This window comes from Notolepis coatsorum, assembly GCF_963971535.1.
Source record: "Notolepis coatsorum genome assembly, chromosome: 16".
Taxonomy (NCBI): Eukaryota; Metazoa; Chordata; class Actinopteri; order Aulopiformes; family Paralepididae; genus Notolepis; species Notolepis coatsorum.
In genome coordinates, this window is record NC_140180.1 from 16762904 (window position 1) to 16780731 (window position 17828).

A 17828-nucleotide genomic window follows, 5' to 3' on the forward strand; every position below is an offset into this window, starting at 1 on the left:
GCAGTTGTACGTAAGTACCAACTCGGGCAGATGTTCTTTCCAGTTCCACTTCTTGTCCGCGGGCAGACTACGCAGCATGTCATGCATCGTCCGATTGAACCTCTCGCATTGCCCATTCCCCTGGGGGTGGTATGGCGTGGTGCGGCTCTTTGAAATCCTGTAGAGTCGACAGAGCTCCTTGATGACACTGGACTCGAAATTTCGCCCTTGGTCGGCATGGAGTCGGGCAGGGCAGCCGTAATACACAAACCAGTACTTGATGATGGCGGCGGCGGTGGTCTTCGCGGTCTGGTCTTTGGTCGGGATGGCGATAGTGAATCTGATGAACATATCGGTCAGCACCAGGACGTTCTCGTAGCCACCCGCCGACCTCTCCAACACGGTAAAGTCCATGGCAAGGACCTCCATGGGTGCTGTCACATTGGTGCAGGTCATCTGGGCCTGGGCCTTAGGGAATACATCACGGGCCAATGCACATCGCCTGCACTGCTGCACCCATTTCTTCACCTCTTCTGCCATTCCAATCCAATAGTAACTTCGCCTCATCAGATCCACCGTCCCTCGCCCCCCGTAGTGTCCCCCATCTTTGTGTTGGGTCTCATAAATCCTCCGTCGCAGGGCCGTGGGCACCACCAGCTGGAGAACCTCCTCCCCATCGCGGGGGTCACTGACGCGCCGAAACAGTACTTGTTGGTGCAGATGGAACCGCTCCCACTGCCCGTATAACTTGCGGAGGTTCGGGTCCCCTTCTCTCAACTGCACTTTAGTGGGAGGGATCCCCTGTGTCACCGCCCGCCACACCGGTCCCAACTCGAGGTCGTCCGCCTGAAGTTGCCGCATTTCCACCCAGTCATACCCGCTGTTCCCCTTCTGTGCCGCTACCTGTCGTGCGCTGACACTCGGGACTCCCCGCGTCTCTGTCGGTCTCTCAGGGCCTAGTAGGGCCCGTACTTCTTCCGCCGGGACCACGACGTAGCCATCGCGGGCGACTGGTGCGGGGGCGTACAATGGGACGGTCCGTTCCTGGAGACCCTGATGGGTGTGGGCGCCGGTCGCGGGTATCGTTAGGAAGTCTTTCTCGGTGTCTTCCACTTCGGGTTCCGACCGCATCGGCATGCGAGACAGGGCGTCGGCGTTCTGGTTAAGTCGACCGGGTTTGTACTGCACCACAAAGTCGTACTCCGCTAGCTGAGTGTTCCAACGCTGCTCCACTGCTCCCAGGTTGGCCGTGTCGAGGTACCTCAGCGGGTTGTGGTCGGTGATCACGGTGAATTGGGAGTACATCAAGAGGTCTCTGAACTTCTCGGTGATCGCCCACTTCAGGGCGAGGAGCTCTAGTTTGAACGCGCTGTAGTTCTGGTCGTTTTTTTCGGACCCACGTAGACCTCGGCTCGCAAAGGCGATGACGCGCTCCACGCCCTCTTGCTTCTGACTCAACACTGCTCCCAGTCCCAAGTAGCTCCCGTCCGTGGTCACTATGAAGGGGAGCCGGAGGTCGGGGTAGGCCAGCACCGGAGGCGTCAAGAGGCACTCCCGCAGGTGGTCGAAGGCTGTTTGACACTGCGGAGTCCACTTGAAGGCCTCGGCCCGGCCTTTGGTGAACCCCTTCTTTTCTTTCCCCATCAGGGCATGTAGTGGCTGGGCCACCTGGGCGAAGCGGGGCACGAATCGCCGATAGTAGGACAGGAACCCGATCACCTGTCTCACTTCCTTTGCCGAGCGTGGCGCCGGCCAGTCCTCTAGCGCCTTCACGGTGTCGGTGTCAACCTGTATACCGGCCGCTGAGATGATGTGTCCCACGAATTTTACTTCTGTCTTCAGGAGGAAGCACTTCCGGGGCTTGAGTTTGAGCCCATGCTCCCGAAGGCGTCCAAACACCAGGTCCAACTTTTGACAGTGACTCTCGAAGTCGCTGGCGAACACCAACACATCGTCTAGATAGACAAGCAGGACGTCGAAGGCCAGGTCCCCCAGCACGGCGGTCATCAACCGCTGGAACGTCGCCGGTGCGTTGCACAGCCCAAAGGGCATACGGGTCCACTGATAGAGGCCGAAGGGCGTCGTGACGGCCGTCTTCTCTTGGTCTTCTTCTTTCACCGCCACCTGGAAGTAGCCTGCCGTGAGATCGAGGGAGGAGAAAATCTTGGCCTGCCTCAAGGCGTCTAGAGACTCCTCGATGCGAGGTAGAGGGTACGCATCCCGGTGCGTCACGTTATTTAGGCGGCGGTAGTCGCAGCAGAACCGCACAGAGCCGTCCTTTTTTATGACGATCGCGGCTGGTGACGCCCACGGACTGCAGCTCTCTACTAGGACGCCCTGGTCCACCAGGTCCTGTACGTGCCGTTTTACTTCCTGGAAAACATGGGGCGGTATTCGGCGGTGCCGTTGCTTGACCGGGGGTGCGTCACCGGTGGGGACGTAGTGAGTGACCGTGGTTGTGTAACCGTAGTCCCCGTCATCTACGGAGAACACCGCCTTGTGTTTCTCCAACACCTGGTTTAATCGGCTCACTTGGGCCGGCGTGAGATCCTGAAGGTTCGCCTGTACGGGCACGGCGAGCCCTCGGGTCCTCCTGTCCGCCACCGCCGATGTCGGGCTGTCTTGAGCCTCAATCGCCGTCACTCTGACGCCTCCGTCTACTTCCTCCACGGTCACCCTTTCCTTAGGCCGTACTTGACGGGGCAGTGGAGCTCCGCCAGTCTGGACCGGGGTCGGAGCACAATCTCGGCGTCGGTTGGATTCAACACCCGCACAGGCACTCTTCCCTGTCGGGCGTACGCCACCACGTTCGCCACCACTTTGACATACCCCATCTTTCCCGGGGCGGTACACTCCCGGGCTTCTTGGGCCATGGCGGCGACCACACGGCGAATGGCGACGCTTCTAGCTTCGACTCGCCAGGCGCATCCCCTTGATCCCCTTGAACAGGCCGTCCACTCCGCCGAGCACGTTCATGCCCAGAAGTCCCTGGACGGCGTCTCTTGTGGGCCCTCGGGCGGGGTCGTCCTTCACGATGAATATGCATTTCCCCGTGAATGTCATATCTAGGCACTTCACCTCGGCGTAGAGGCACCCCACCACTGGGATCTCCAAACCGTTGGTGGCGGTGAGGGTGATCCAGTTGGCGGGGGTCAGCTTCATCCGCGGGAAGTGTCTTCGGAAGTGGCTCTCCGCCATGGTGGTGACCTTCGCGCCCGTGTCGAAGAGGCAGCGGGTCTCGACACCGTCGATCTGGACGTCCAGCGTGAAGCACTCCCCGTGCACGTCCTGCGCCTCGGGGCCCTCCGTGGCCGAGTCGGCGGCTCCTGCTGCTACGGCGTCGACCGCCCTTCGTGGTCCTGGTCGGTACCCCAACGGGCCCGGAGCTTCGGGAGTGGGAGCAAAGGCTGGGCGTGGTCCGCTGGCTGGGCAGGGGCAATCCCTGCTGATGTGGCCCGGCTGATGGCAGACATAGCAGATCAGCCTGCCCTCTTCATCTCGGCGGGGCGATCCCCGCGTAGTAGCGGGCGCGCCATCTCGGCGTCGCCGTCCGGCGGCGCCTCTCTGGGGCGCGTCTCGCTCCTGTTGGAAGGCCTGGAAGAGTTGCTCCTGGCACGCGCCCAGCCGCTCCTGTCCTGCGAAGAGCTGCTTAATAGCCTCCTGCAGCGTGTCTACGCTCATCGGGGCCTCTCATCCCTCCGCGGCCGCAGCGTGGACCAAGCCCCGGGTGGGACCCTTGACGGGGGGGGAGGACCAGCTCCTCCTCCGACCAATCGATCGCCGCTTTCAGTACCTGGGGGAACGCCCGCGTCCCGTCCTCCCTCATGTACTTCCTCATTTCCCGCCTCAGGGTCTCGTCTCGGAGGCCCACCACAAACTGTTCCTGCAGCAGGGCGGCGGCATCGGTGACCTGGGTGGGCGCCCGACGTCGTAGGCGACGAATCCTCTCCTGCAGGTCGTAGGCGAATTGTCGCACAGTCTCCCCGGCGGCCTGCCTCCGGTCGTAAAACTCCCCCAGGCGGACACTGACAGGGGCCTTGTCTCCATAGGTCTCTTCGAGGAGCGCGAACAAGGCTTCTGTGTCGGGGGCAGTTCCCTCTGTCAGGAAGCGCACCGTCTGTTTCGCCTCGCCTTTCAGGTGGAGCTGTACGACCTCCACTTGTTCCTCCGCCGGCACTCGACTGGCACGGAGATGGGTCCTCATTGCCTGGATCCAGTCCTCCACAGGCAGCTCTCCCCTCTCCTTTTCCCCTCCAAACTCACTGCACTTTCGCTCCCGCTGAACGTACACCACCGGGGGGGTCGCTGGGAGTCCGGGAGTGTGCTGTTTGAGTGCGGCCTGCGCCAAGGCAAGCGTCTCTTGCTGGCCGAGCCGGGCCCGCTCTAGGTATTCGTGCTGGTGGTCCAGGACGCGCGCTTGGTCGTAGAGTTGACCCCGCAGGGCCTCCACTTGTGCGGCCAAGGTCTGCATCGTCTCGGCTTCCCCTCCTGCTGGAGAGGCGGCGTCCTCTGCTCCGTCGAACCGAAGCCTGCTGCTGGTCTGCTGAGCTGCCGGTGCTGACAAGCTGCTGGTAGGCGAGCTGGGTTGGCGCGCATGCTAATCTGAAGGCTACCTTAACTGAAGCTACACAGCAACCAGAGAGGTCGCCATTTCGCAGCAGCAACAAGTTCCCAGCACTTTTGCAAACATTTGCTTGTTTCTATCGCAAAAAAACATTTTGAGAGAAATCAAACGTCTTACTATCAGACTGGATTTGTCAGTGGATGAAACCATCGTCGATTTAGAAGCGTTTATTGACATGTTTTATGATAATATGTCGGCTAAAAAGGCCGCTGGACGGGAAAGAAAACGCAGCAGGAATCAGATGGGCTCTAGCGATACAGAGTATCCACTTCTTCTTGCAGAATTAAAAATAATGCGTAAGTCTATGTCAACTATGCAAAAACAGCTGGAGAAGTTGGATCTTTAAAAAAAGCTAAGTGACGACGTGAAGGAGTTAAAGGAATCGGTGGAATTCAATAACTCCCTAATTGAAGTCCTACAGAAGGACAACGCTTCTCTCAGGGCTGACGTTATTAGACTACAGAAAGTCACAATCGAGCTCCAAGAAGACAACTATAAAACAGCAAATGATGTCCTGGATCTTCAGAACCGAAGCATGAGAGACAATATAATCATACATGGGCTTCCTGAACAAAGTGGTGAAGAAAGAGGAGGTAAGGGAGCTTACATAAAGTCGGAGCAGATCGTTCGGTCTTTCTTGGTGGACAGTCTCAAGATGATGAAGCCAGACGCAGACGCAATCCGCTTCTGCAGAGTGCACCGTCTTGGACAATCCAAGCCTGGGGTCCAGAAGTCTCGTCCCATAGTGGCGATGGTAACTGAGTCCAGAATGAAGCACGCCATCATGGAGAGAGGCAGAGAGTTGAAAGGCTCTACCTTCTCGATCACGGATCAATATCCATCGGAGATTATGAGGAGACGACGTTTACTACATCCAATCATGACGGACGCCAGAAACAGCAATAAAAAGACCCGTCTGTTCATCGATAAACTCTTCATCGATGGACAGATGTATCGCAACTCCGACATCACATATTGGCTGACGGGAGGTGATGAAAAAGCACAGGCTGGACGCTAACGTGTTTCTGACTGCAGTAAACAATGGCGCAGGCTTGTGACGGTACACACGCGACGATGGTTGCTATGGTAACTATCATCATTGAAAGCAACATCCCGTTCCAAGTGATGTCTGATGACCATGTATGTGTGTCCTGGGTTGTTGTGGTGTTTCTTGAGTATTTTTTAACATATGTGTGGTATTTTCTACATCATGTCTATGGGCAATTTACCTAAGGGCTTAATCTTTGCCCACATTAATATATGTAGTCTTAGGAATAAGACACATGAGCTGGCTCTCTTCTTACAGGCTAATAGGATACATATTCTTGCTGTGTCAGAAACGCATTTGGATGACTCTATCTGTAACTCTAGTATGGCTATAGCTGGTTTTACTTTATATAGAAAGGACAGGAACCGATTTGGGGGAGGAGTGGGATTATATATATGTGATCTATTTCCGGTAAAACTACAAAATGACATTGACATCAGTGATATTGAGGCCATCTGGTTGCAGGTACAGCTGCCACACCTAAAGCCCATATTGGTTGGTTGCTGTTATAGGCCCCCTAGCTCGGATAGCCGTTACTTCAATAGATTGTGTGATATGTTGGATAGGGTTACTGAAGAAGACTGTGAATTGTATTTATTGGGAGATATAAATGTTGATTGGCTCTCAGATAATTGTTATCTGAGTACCAAGCTTAAATCCATTACAAACACCTGTGGATTATTTCAAATTATGTCTCTACCTACAAGGATATCTGTTAATTGTCATGGAATCACCACTTCCAAATGTATAGACCATATCTATACTAATAATCCTGAAATGTGTTCCATACCTGTGTCTATCCCAGTTGGCTTCAGTGATCATAATATTATTGCTGTTTCCAGGAGAACCAAACTACCAAAGGGCAGGGCTAAAATTGTACTTACAAGATCCTATAAGAAATTTAGTGAGGAGGCTTTTCTTGATGATCTTGGTTCAGTTCAGTGGAAGGATGTGAGGTCTGTAGATGATGCTGAGGTAGCTCTAAATATATTTATGGATTATTTAATGACAATTGTGAACAAACATGCCCCTTTAAAAAAGTTCACTGTCAAAGCGAAATGTGCTCCTTGGATTGATAACTCTTTAAAGGACTTAATGTTGCAAAGAGATGAGGCCAAGAAGATATCGTTTTTATCAGGTCTAATTGAAGATAGAAATCATTACTGTAAATTAAGAAACCAGGTTACTAAAATTAACAGATTAAGTAAGAGAACCTATTATAAGCAGAAAATCTCAGAAAGCAGTAGGGACAGTAAAAAACTCTGGAATGTACTGAATGAAATCATGGGTAAAAAATCTGCCCTGGCTTCGTTTGTGGAATCAGAAGGTGGTATTTATCTGACTAAGCCTCTTCACATTGCTGATTATTTTAATGACTATTTTGTAAACAAGGTGTCCAAGCTTAGGCAGGGAATGGATAATACTGTCAATAACAACTCTGATGTGTTGATAAAAGAACACATTATGAAGGATAAAAACTGTGTCTTTGAATTCCAACAGGTGGATATTGTGACTGTGGATAGGCTATTGCGCTCTCTACCAGTCTCTAAATCCACTGGTAATGACCACCTGGATAGCAAATTGTTGAGAATAGCTGTGTCTCATATCTCTGCACCAATCTGTCACATTTTTAATAGGTGTTTAATCAGTGGCATGTGTCCTTTGTTATGGAAGGAGGGAAATATCATTCCACTTCCTAAAGATGCTAAATTACCTTTTGGAGGTCCCAACAGTAGGCCTATTAGCATTTTACCCGTTCTCAGTAAATTACTGGAAAAAATTGTGTCTGAGCAAGTCCAGGCCTACTTTTCAGCTAATGACATAACAACTGTACACCAACATGCATACAGGGCAGGTCATTCGACCAGTACTGCTTTGACACAAATGTCTGATAGTTGGCTTTCAGCTATCGATAGTTCAATGCTGGTGGGTGCTATTATGTTAGACTTCAGTGCCGCATTTGATGTGATTGATCACAATCTTTTAATACAAAAACTCATTTGCTATGGTTTTAATAACTCAGCCATTTTATTTTTTAGGAGTTATTTGTCCTCGAGGTCTCAGAGGGTCTATTTTAATGGTGCTTTGTCAGGCAGTAGAGGGTTAGAATGCGGTGTCCCACAGGAGAGTTGCCTGGGGCCCCTCTTATTTTCTATTTTTACTAATGATATGCCTTTTTCTATTCATCAGGCTAGTCTGACTTTATATGCTGATGATTCAACCCTTTATTATGCTGCAGCTACAAACTCTGAGCTCAATCAGGTTTTGGCTGGTGAATTGGACATTTTATATGACTGGATAAAAACAAATAAGCTGGTGCTTAACATATCAAAAACTGTTTGTATGCTTTTTGGGACCAATCAAAGATTGGCACGTAAACCTACATTGGTTCTACAAATTGCAGGTCAACCTATACATCAGGTTGAAAAAACTAAGCTTCTAGGCCTTTGGCTTGATAGTACTTTATCATGGTCTGATCACATAAACAAAACTGTTTTTAAAATGGGTAGAGCTATTGCTACTGCCAGGAAATGTGCACCATTCCTTCCATTTGCACTGTTTAATCAGATTGTTTGTGCTTTGGTTTTGTGCCACTTGGATTACTGTTCTGTAGTGTGGGCTTCTGCTTCAAAGCAGTCGCTAAATAGGTTACAAGTGGTACAAAATAAGGCAGCAAGACTCGTTCTTGGTTGTTCATATAGGACTAGTGTTGTTCAAATGCATGAACGTCTTAGTTGGAGGAGTGTTGAGAAAAGACTTTCTGCCAACCTTTTAATTTGTTTTCATAAAGTGATCACAACCCACAGTCCTAAATATATCACGGATAAAATAATTTACGCCTCAAATGTGCACATGCATTTTACCAGAGGGGCAAGTAGAGGGCAGATTATTCTACCCCATACAAACACTAACAGTATGCAAAGAACAGTTTTATATAGGGCTATCAGGGCATGGAATTATCTTCCAAGTGACATACGTGACATAAGAGGTGTAGCAAGCTTCAAAAATAAATTAAAATCTTACATGTAGCCAATATTGACAATGCTGAGATATGCAATATGTTACCGTTGATGTACATATTTAGATATAATATGTTTGTGTGTTAATGTTGTTGTGGTTCCTCGGTTGGTACGTCTTGCTATGTTGTGTTTCCTTATTTGGTATGTCTTGCTATGTTTTAATTGTATTATGTTTTAATTGCAATGTATATGTTGTAATGTTTTAATGTTGTCTCGGACCCCAGGAAGACTAGTTGACGTCTCGGCGTCAGCTAATGGGGATCCTTTGCTAATAAACAAATAAACTCTGTGGGTCTGAGAAGGCCCTCCTGCTAACGAACATGCAGCCAGCGCACGGTGCCTCTAACCACCAGCTCTCTTCAGGCGACGCTCGCCGTGGGTACCTCGCTGGAGGGGATACAGTTAGCATTAGCCACTTCAATATACCGCTTACTTCTAGTATAACCCGCTGTATCACTAGGGTTGTTCCGTTCGGATGTTCAACACGCTACTAACGCTTATATTTCTATCATAACACAAAATATACTTGAGTCCAATTACATTCACCCGTGTGCGCCACGACGGGGCTCCTCAACGATACGTCCTCTCAGGTCCACGTTCAACGCCGAAGAGACTGTTTCTCTCCACTTCCGTTCAGGTGACTTGCTTCTCCTCTACGCCTTCCTCCTGCGCTCCGCCTGCCACCGCCGCCCCCTGCTGGCCACCGCCAACTAGTCCCACAGGAAGAACTGGGTGAATGTGAATATGATTCAGTTAGTGTTTATAATCCATATTCCAGCCGGTGAGAGAAGGAGAAACTCGCGTCATTGTTCAGGAGAATATCAAGGGAAACTGGTTAACATGTCTTTGTGCACAAAGGGGAGATAAAAGGTTAAGTCAGCACTTCTTTTTTTTTTTTTTTTATATTTTTTGCACAAATCTCTCCAATATTCAAAACATCTCTTTCCACATCACCATATGCAACTTCCAAGATTTGCCTTTTTCTTTTTTGTAAGAACATACAAATACATTAACAACTGACATGGAAAATAAAAAAATACTTACGAAAAAAAGAAAAATACTATACTATACATTGTGCGTATACATCCCTGATATATATACTTTGCATGTAGACCGATCTACCTGCGAGCAGGTATGTGCTGCATCCTCTATCGGGATGCCACCCTTCTGTGAGAGAAAGCGTCCCAGACACATGTAGGTGTGCATGATAGCATGCATGCATGTGTGTCTCCAACATATGTATGTGGGTACGTGTATCACGTAAGCATGTGTACATAAGTCAGCACTTCTGAATAATAGTCGAATATTCAGGATTCTACAAATGGAACAGGTTGCTCTCTCTCTTCAAGAGAGTGATAGGCCCGATGGCCTTCAAGGTCCCCTGAACTTTATTAGGATAAGCAAACTTAACTTTGGCACACGGAATGAAGAGGGCTGGCAGAGAGGCCAGTGTTGAGATGAGTCTGCCACTGTGTGTGTGTGTGCGTGTGCGTGTGCGTGTGTGTGTGTGTGTGTGTGTGTTTGTCAGTGCTTGGATGAGGCCTCTGGACGCTCATAGTCCTTTGATGAAGTAGACTCTCTCCACTCCTGGAGAGAGGAGAGAGAAAGAGAGGAGAGGGAGAGCGAGAAGAGAGGAGAGGAAGATGGGTAGAGAGGAATCAGAAACGGAGGGGGCAGGGGGGGGTTAGAGCGGAGAGGCGTTAGAAACATCTAGGAAGGTTCCATGGATCATTCCTCACTCAGTCAATCATCATGTAGTAGGAATGTTTCACTCACCTCTTCTGGGGGAACAGAGCGCAGCAGAGCGGAGTAGCAAACACCAGACTGAAAGACAACCGCACGACAATGAACCACGTGCAACAATACAGAGTCATACGCTTTTTTTATGGCTTGCGGATCGCCGACGCCATCTTGTCACCTGGACAAGCGGTGACAAGGGTGGGTCCGCCATCTTGGCTAAGTACTAACGGTACCACGTGTATCAACAGCAACATCCATTCAAGTGAACGCTAACAACCAGTGTCTAAGGGGTACCCCGAACAATTTAAGCCGGCTTAGGTTAGGTTTTCTTTTGGTAACGTGGGCCCACATTTACTTGGTTTTATTTTGTTATTTGGTTATTTGATTATTTGATTATTTGGTTCTTTGAACTCCCAATGTGTCTCCATTTTATGCCTGGGTTCCCCTAGTACAAGCGGGGTGTTTTAATGTATTGAGCACTCGGTGCCTATGGTGGGAAGAGCTTCCCCTACATTATAATAGCAAGAGCACCCGGTGCCATGTATTAATAAATGACAGTGTAATGGATAACATGCCCAGGCTTCTATATAAAGTAGACATTATTGGGATCATTGTGTGTGTCTGTTTCTTCCAAGTTCCATTTGCTATTCTAACCCCTGGGTAAATATTGTGACTGCATAATTATTTAACCCTTACACCCCATTTACAGAATAGCATTTGAAGGGTCTATACAGGTGGTCAAGGAAGGGTACTGCTTAAAGGGAAGCCCAATAATACTATTGAACTGACAGTCACTGGGTGTGGGAGGGCTGTCGGAGGTACTGGGGGAAGTGAGGGTGTGTGGGGAGCTACTGCTGACCGCCTTGGAAGGCGAGGGAGACCAGAGTACCAGTCCCCAGGTTAGTAAATCCTGGGCCCCATCCACTCCAGCTGCAAGCCCTCCAGAACGACGTTCCGGGCCAAAGACGGGGGTACTTATAGGTCCAATACTATAGTATCCTACTACCCAGTAGGACAGCTAAAATGGAGACCACTGTTATTCCCCGTTCAGAGCCGGATACAAGGCAGTAGCCGCTCCGCCATTAACGGGGTCCACAAGCTCGAGCGACCACGACTCCATTTTGCTATTTCCGGCATATCAACAGAGATCGCGTGACGCCGTCGTGTCACGTGAGACAAAGAAGTGGACCGACGAATCAGAGGCCACGCTCCAGGACGTGCTTGCAGACACGGATTGGGATGTATTCAAAGGAAGCGCCAGTGACGTCAGCGAGCTCGCAGACACAGTGGTGTGCTACATTACAACAATAGCCGATGGTATTGTCCCCAGGAAAACGGTGCGGATTTTCCCAAACCAGAAACCGTGGGTGGATAGCACTATTAGAGCAGCTCTGAACTCTCGTACCACCGCCTACAACCTGGGTAGAGAGTCAGGAAACATGGAGGAGTATAAGGCTTCAGTCTATACTCTACGTAAGGCTGTCAAACTTGCTAAGAGGACATATGCTGATAAACTGGAGACACAAATGGCACAAAACGACACAAGAGGATTATGGCAGGGACTGAAGACAATAACTGACTATAAAGTCAGCGCCCCCTCAATGGGGAGCGACGACGCCTCCCTCGCGGACAAGCTCAACATCTTCTACGCTCGGTTTGGTGTAGACAGTGGCGCTGCTGGCTCTCCGGCTAGTGACGTCACTGGCGCGCCGGCTGTTGTGGAGGGGGGGGGGGGGCAACCGCGGTGGGGGGGGGACGCTCTCTCGTTGTCGGAACACAGTGTGAGAAGAGCATTTATGCAGGTGAACACCAGGAAGGCTGCTGGCCCAGATGGCATAACAGGACGCATACTCAAGACCTGTGCCAACCAGCTGGCCCCTGTGTTCACCGCCATATTTAATCAATCACTGGCGGAGTCAGTGGTCCCTGCCTGCTTCAAGATGTCTACCATCATCCCTGTGCCGAAGAAACCCTCCCCAACATGTCCAAATGACTACAGACCGGTGGCACTCACCTCTGTGGTCATGAAATGTTTCGAGAGGCTGGTCAAGGACCACATTTGTGCCTCCCTCCCCAGTGATATGGACCCTATGCAATTTGCATACAGGACAAACAGGTCCACCGACGACGCGGTCTCCCAGGTACTGCACAGCACCCTCTCGCACCTTGACCGTCAGAAGGGGGGCTATGTGAGACTGTTGTTCATTGACTACAGCTCAGCGTTCAACACCATAGTCCCCACCAGACTGGTGGACAAGCTGATCGAGCTAGGTCTGAGCTCCGCCCTGAGCGCCTGGGTACTGGACTTTCTGAGCGAAAGACCCCAGGCGGTCAGGGTGGGGGGTCAGACCTCCAACACCATCACCCTGAGCATCGGGTCCCCCCAGGGCTGTGTTCTGAGCCCCCTGCTGTACTCACTCTACACACACGACTGTGTGGCCAAGTTCAGCTCCAACTCCATAGTGAAGTTCGCAGATGACACGGTGGTGGTGGGGCTGATCTCGGACAACGACGAGAAGGCCTACCGGGAGGAGGTTGAGGTACTGGAACGCTGGTGCCAGGACAACAGCCTGCTCCTGAACATTGGTAAAACCAAGGAGCTGATCGTGGATTATAGGAGAGGACAGCAGGAGACGCACACACCACTGATGATTAACGGGGCTACCGTGGACAGGGTGAGCAGCTTCAAGTACCTGGGGGTCCACATCTCAGAGGACCTGACATGGTCAACACACATAGACACAGTAGTAAAGAAGGCGAAACAGCGTCTCTACCACCTGAGACAGTTAAGGAAGTTCAGAGTATCGGGAAAGATACTCCAGTCCTTCTACTCAGGAGCTGTAGAGAGCATCCTGACCGGAAACATCACTGCCTGGTATGGAAACAGCACGGCACAGGACAAGAAGGCCCTACAGAGAGTGGTGCGCTCAGCCGAGCGTACCACGGGTATTGCACTACCCCCCCTGCAGGTTCTATACAACAAGAGGTGCAAATCCAGAGCCTGCAGGATAATGAAAGACCCTCACCACCCCAATAACAGCCTGTTTCAGCTGCTGAGGTCAGGCAGACGCCTGCGAACCCCAGCTACTAGGACAGAGCGGCTTAGGCTCAGCTTCTTCCCCCAGGCCATCAGAGCCATGAACAATGAACATTGAACTGTCCACACACAAGCACACATGAACACACACACGACACGCACACTGTGCACGCTCACACACGAGCAGCCACTTAACACTTTAACATGAGCGGGCACACACTCATGTCGCACACACGCACACTTATGGCCAAAGGAAAGGACACTTTAAATTAGAATAACAGGAACAGTGTATTGCACTACCAAAGCTAACTAGCATGTCCCACATGCTCTGTAAATAACTATGTACAGATACCGAGATGTCACTCCATGTTACCTGTTACTGCACAATGTTGTTTTCTTCTTTTGATTCTATTATATGTACCACTGTATTGCACATCGTTGCGGGCAAGACCACCCGCATTTCATTGTATACCTGTATGCCGTGACAATTAAAACTCTTGACTTGACTTGACTTGACCCAGTGTCTGTGTACTACTACTCCCACAAGCAGGGATAATCCACCCTTCTACATCTATACAGAACTAATGTATGTCTTGTTACTGTACATCTACAAACAGCTGATGTTTTCTCTCCCAAGGAAGTGTGCTTATTTACATGACGACATAAAGATGGGACACTTGACAGTAACTTCACCTCAATCTTCAAACTGAAAGGAATGTGGGCTCTTTTTTTTTTTACAATGTAAAGGCTGGACAAGGCCCTTTATTTGTGCATCCAATAAAGCTGCGTTAACAAGACCTCCCAGGTCTCCGTTTCGATTCAGTTGGATTAGAATATCCTTCTACACTACAGGAACCAGAGAGGTTAATTATGCGCGTGGTCAAATGGTAAAATGGTAAATGGTGCATTTATATAGCACGTTTATCCAACGCGCTTTACAATTTATTCCTCACATTTCACCCATCCACTCACACATTCACACACCGACGGCGGAAGGTGCCGACCCTGCTCATCGGGGACAAATAAGGGGTTAAGTGTCTTGCTCAAGGACACTTCGACACGCTGCTTGGGATGAGTGGGAATCGAACCGGGAACCTCTGGATTACCATCATAACTATAGTATACTTACTTTATACTTACTACCCCCCCCCCCTCCAAACACACGCACATCATGGAAATACCCCCCCCCCATGCTTATCCAGTCCCCCCCCCCTACCCTCCCGAGGTCTTCTCCCTGTGTGGTAGCTTGATAAGAAAGGGTTCCTATTCCTGCCGGCTGTGGAATTCTCTGCCCAGGGCCATCCAAAACTCCCCCACTATTGCTGTCTTCAAGAGAGGTGTGAAGCGACATCTGCAACAATAGGTTGCTGTAATGAGGCTCTTTCAGAAAATTGTGTTGTCTATTTTATCTACTTTGTTGTATATCTTATCTTCTTAACTCTTTCTTTGTGATTTATTGTATTCTTCTTGGGACCATGTTGGAAACAAGTCGACAGACTTTCACATGTTATCCTTGTACCCCTTGTTTTTATACTTTTGTATAAATTGTATGTACTAAATAAAAATCAAATCAAATCAATAGGCCGTCTGTCCAGATCATCATCACCACCACTGCCCATCTGCTCCGCTGAACCACCCACCAACACAGCTGCGTGGGTTAAAATGCGGCCACCACAAGTACAAGGGGTTGACCCCCACCGTATCGTTGATTTACCCTCCTACAGAGCGGCAGTCAGTGTGAAATCAGGACAGCGTGGTCCGATAGAGGATGTGATTTCTCGTATCCTCAAGTAACTCGAAAACTTGGGGTCACAGAATACCCACTAAATAAAGAGTAATTCATGTTGGGCCATTAAACCACTGTAACATGCTCTGCTATGCTGTGTGAATGGGCCTTGTTAGGGCAGTCATGTTGACCCTCCCATCTTGTACATGCCTCACATATCCAACACATAAAGTCTGCATGAAATTGCTTTATTTGTATTTATATATATATATATTATATTATAAAATGAATCACGCATTGGGGCTTTAAGCTATATAAAGGCAGAAAGCTTAAAGCCCCAATGCGTGATTCATTTTTTTACCGTGGGGTATATTCACATACATTCTTGAAGAGTCTGATCTAGATTTTGTGACCCGTCATAAAGCAGATATGTCTGTTTTACTCCAATGTTTACAAACATGTCCAATGTAAACTAATTTCATTCAGCAAATACATATTATATAATACATCATATTTACCCGTTGTCTAGTGTCAAGAGCTGGGCTAGGCATTCAGGAGTCTGATGGCTTGTGGGTAGAAACTGTTTGTGAGTCTCGTGGTTCTGGCTTTCAGACTCCTATATCGCCTGCCTGATGGCAGGAGGTTGAAGAGTCTGTGTTGGGGGTGTGCACTGTCCTTAATGATGTTGTGTGCTCTCCTGGTGGCCCTGGTAGAGTAAATGTCCTGCAGTGAGGGGAAGGCTGCTCCAGAGATGTACTGAGCAGTTTTAATCACTCGCTGGAGTGCCTTCCTGTCCTTAGCAGTGCAGTTTCCATACCAGACTGTGATTGAACTGGTAAGGACACTCTCAACCGTACTTCTATAGAAGTTGCTGAGAATCTTAGGTGGCATATAAAATGTTCTCAGCCTTCTTAGGAAGTACAGTCGTTGGTGGGATTTTTTAATGGCCCGTCCAATCTTTCGCCATCGACTAAAGACGCACTTCTTCAACCATTATCTGAAATGAAAAAAATTATAATTATATATATATTAAAAAAAAATCTAACCCTAACTAACCTTACTGTCATGCACTTGTCCTAATAAACTAACCTACACTGTAGCACTCAACTTCAACACTCTCTCTCTCTCTCTCTCTCTCGTCAGTAGATACTACCACTACTAGAACTACTACTCTCACTAACATCGCTTATTCGCTTCCTCCCTCTCTCCAACTCTTTATAACCCCACCTCAACGCCCCAGCACCACACACACACACACACACAGTTGTCCAGAGGGAATAAAGGCAGATATGGTAGTTATTTCTGTATAAATAAAACAATATTTACAGACAATAAGTTAGTAACTAGCTGATAGACTATAGGGGCTTTCCCTATGTGATGTCACACACACACACACGCTAACTACTGAAGTCAATATCAAAGTAGTTGTGACTACAGTACACACACACACACACACACACGCACACAATGAAATATTCAGATGGCTCCTCCCCTGCTTATCCCTGATGATGCCCATGGTCGCTACAAGACTGTTAACAAAACACTATATGCATTCATATGCAGGCTTCACACCACCAAGGCCAGTGTTTCTGCGAGGTGTTTTTTTTCTTCAAATAAACCAATGTGAGTATTCAAATCAATTGATGTGTAGCATCTGTTTAGTAATGTTAATTCATGGTGGCTCTGTACCATTATTACTATCTAAAATGTAATAATTGTGGAATATTACTGTAATGAGCTGTATGTGTATGATCCAAGCGTCCTATGATCCTCATAGGAGCATAACAGAAAAAAGCATTCCATGTGAAGGTATTCTGTATCTTTGCATGTCAACTAATAAAGAAACTTGAAACTTGAACTCAGGACGGGGGCTGTGCCGCTGGGGGGGGGGGGGGGCTGTACTACTTGGTCCCCGTTTGCTCTGTCGAACCGGGCATAGAAATGGTTCAACTCCTCTGTTAATGTGACAGAGCTATTTATGTCTCCTTGTAGTCAGTGATGGCTTTAATCCCCTCCCACACCCGGCGGGGTTGGTGGAGTTGGAGAAGTGGGTCTCGATCCGTTCCTTGTATTTAAGTTTTGCTGCCTTGATGCCTCTCCTTAGAGCTGACCTGGCGATGCTATATAGGCAGCCGCGTCCCCAGACCTGTAGGCTGCATCTTTGGCCCGGAGGAGTGACCTGCCCTCCGCGGTCAGCCACGGCTTCTGGTTAGGGAATGAACAAACCCTTTTTGTGACAGTCACCATGTCCATACAGAAAACAATATAATGCATAACTGTAGTGGTGTAGTTATCTAATGCCGCTCTAGGATCTACCTGCGGTCCTCTGTCCTTGAAGGTGTCCCATTCAGTCACCTCGAAGCAGTCCTGGAGCTGGGATACAGCCCCCTCAGGCCAGACTCTGACAGTCCTGGTTGTGGGTCCGACAGATTTAATTTTCTGCCTATACAGGGGGTAAAGGAGGAGCGAGATGTGATCAGACAGGTCTAGGTGAGGGTCTGGTTGCGCTCTATATAAGCCTTTGCAACATTGGTATAGACTTGGTCCAATGTTTTATCCCCCCTTGTCGCACAGGTAACATTACGATGGAATTTGGGGAGAACAGACTTAAGGTTAGCATGATTGAAGTCCCCGGCTGTTATAAAAACACTGTC

The 17828-nt window shown here is 49.1% G+C and overlaps 1 protein-coding gene across 3 annotated transcripts in view; it reads right to left on the bottom strand.

The window, feature by feature from the left end:
* Nucleotides 1-9660: 9660 nt before the first annotated feature.
* LOC311242315 (uncharacterized protein) overlaps nucleotides 9661-17828 on the bottom strand; it is an 8791-nt gene continuing 623 nt past the window's right edge. Inside the window, exons 2-6 of one of the 3 annotated variants that reach the window (XR_014620612.1) lie at nucleotides 17491-17617; nucleotides 17286-17379; nucleotides 15693-16171; nucleotides 10448-10495; nucleotides 9661-10258 (exon numbers count right to left, since the gene is read on the bottom strand). Coding sequence is in view for 2 of the 3 variants with exons in the window: in XM_084331259.1 (XP_084187385.1) it covers nucleotides 10224-10258; nucleotides 10448-10495; nucleotides 17286-17379; nucleotides 17491-17617 (304 nt within the window). In the remaining variant the exon portion in view is untranslated. The remainder of the gene's footprint in view (nucleotides 10259-10447; nucleotides 10496-15692; nucleotides 16172-17285; nucleotides 17380-17490; nucleotides 17618-17828) is intronic. The other 2 variants (XM_084331259.1, XM_084331260.1) reach the window with 2 other exon arrangements.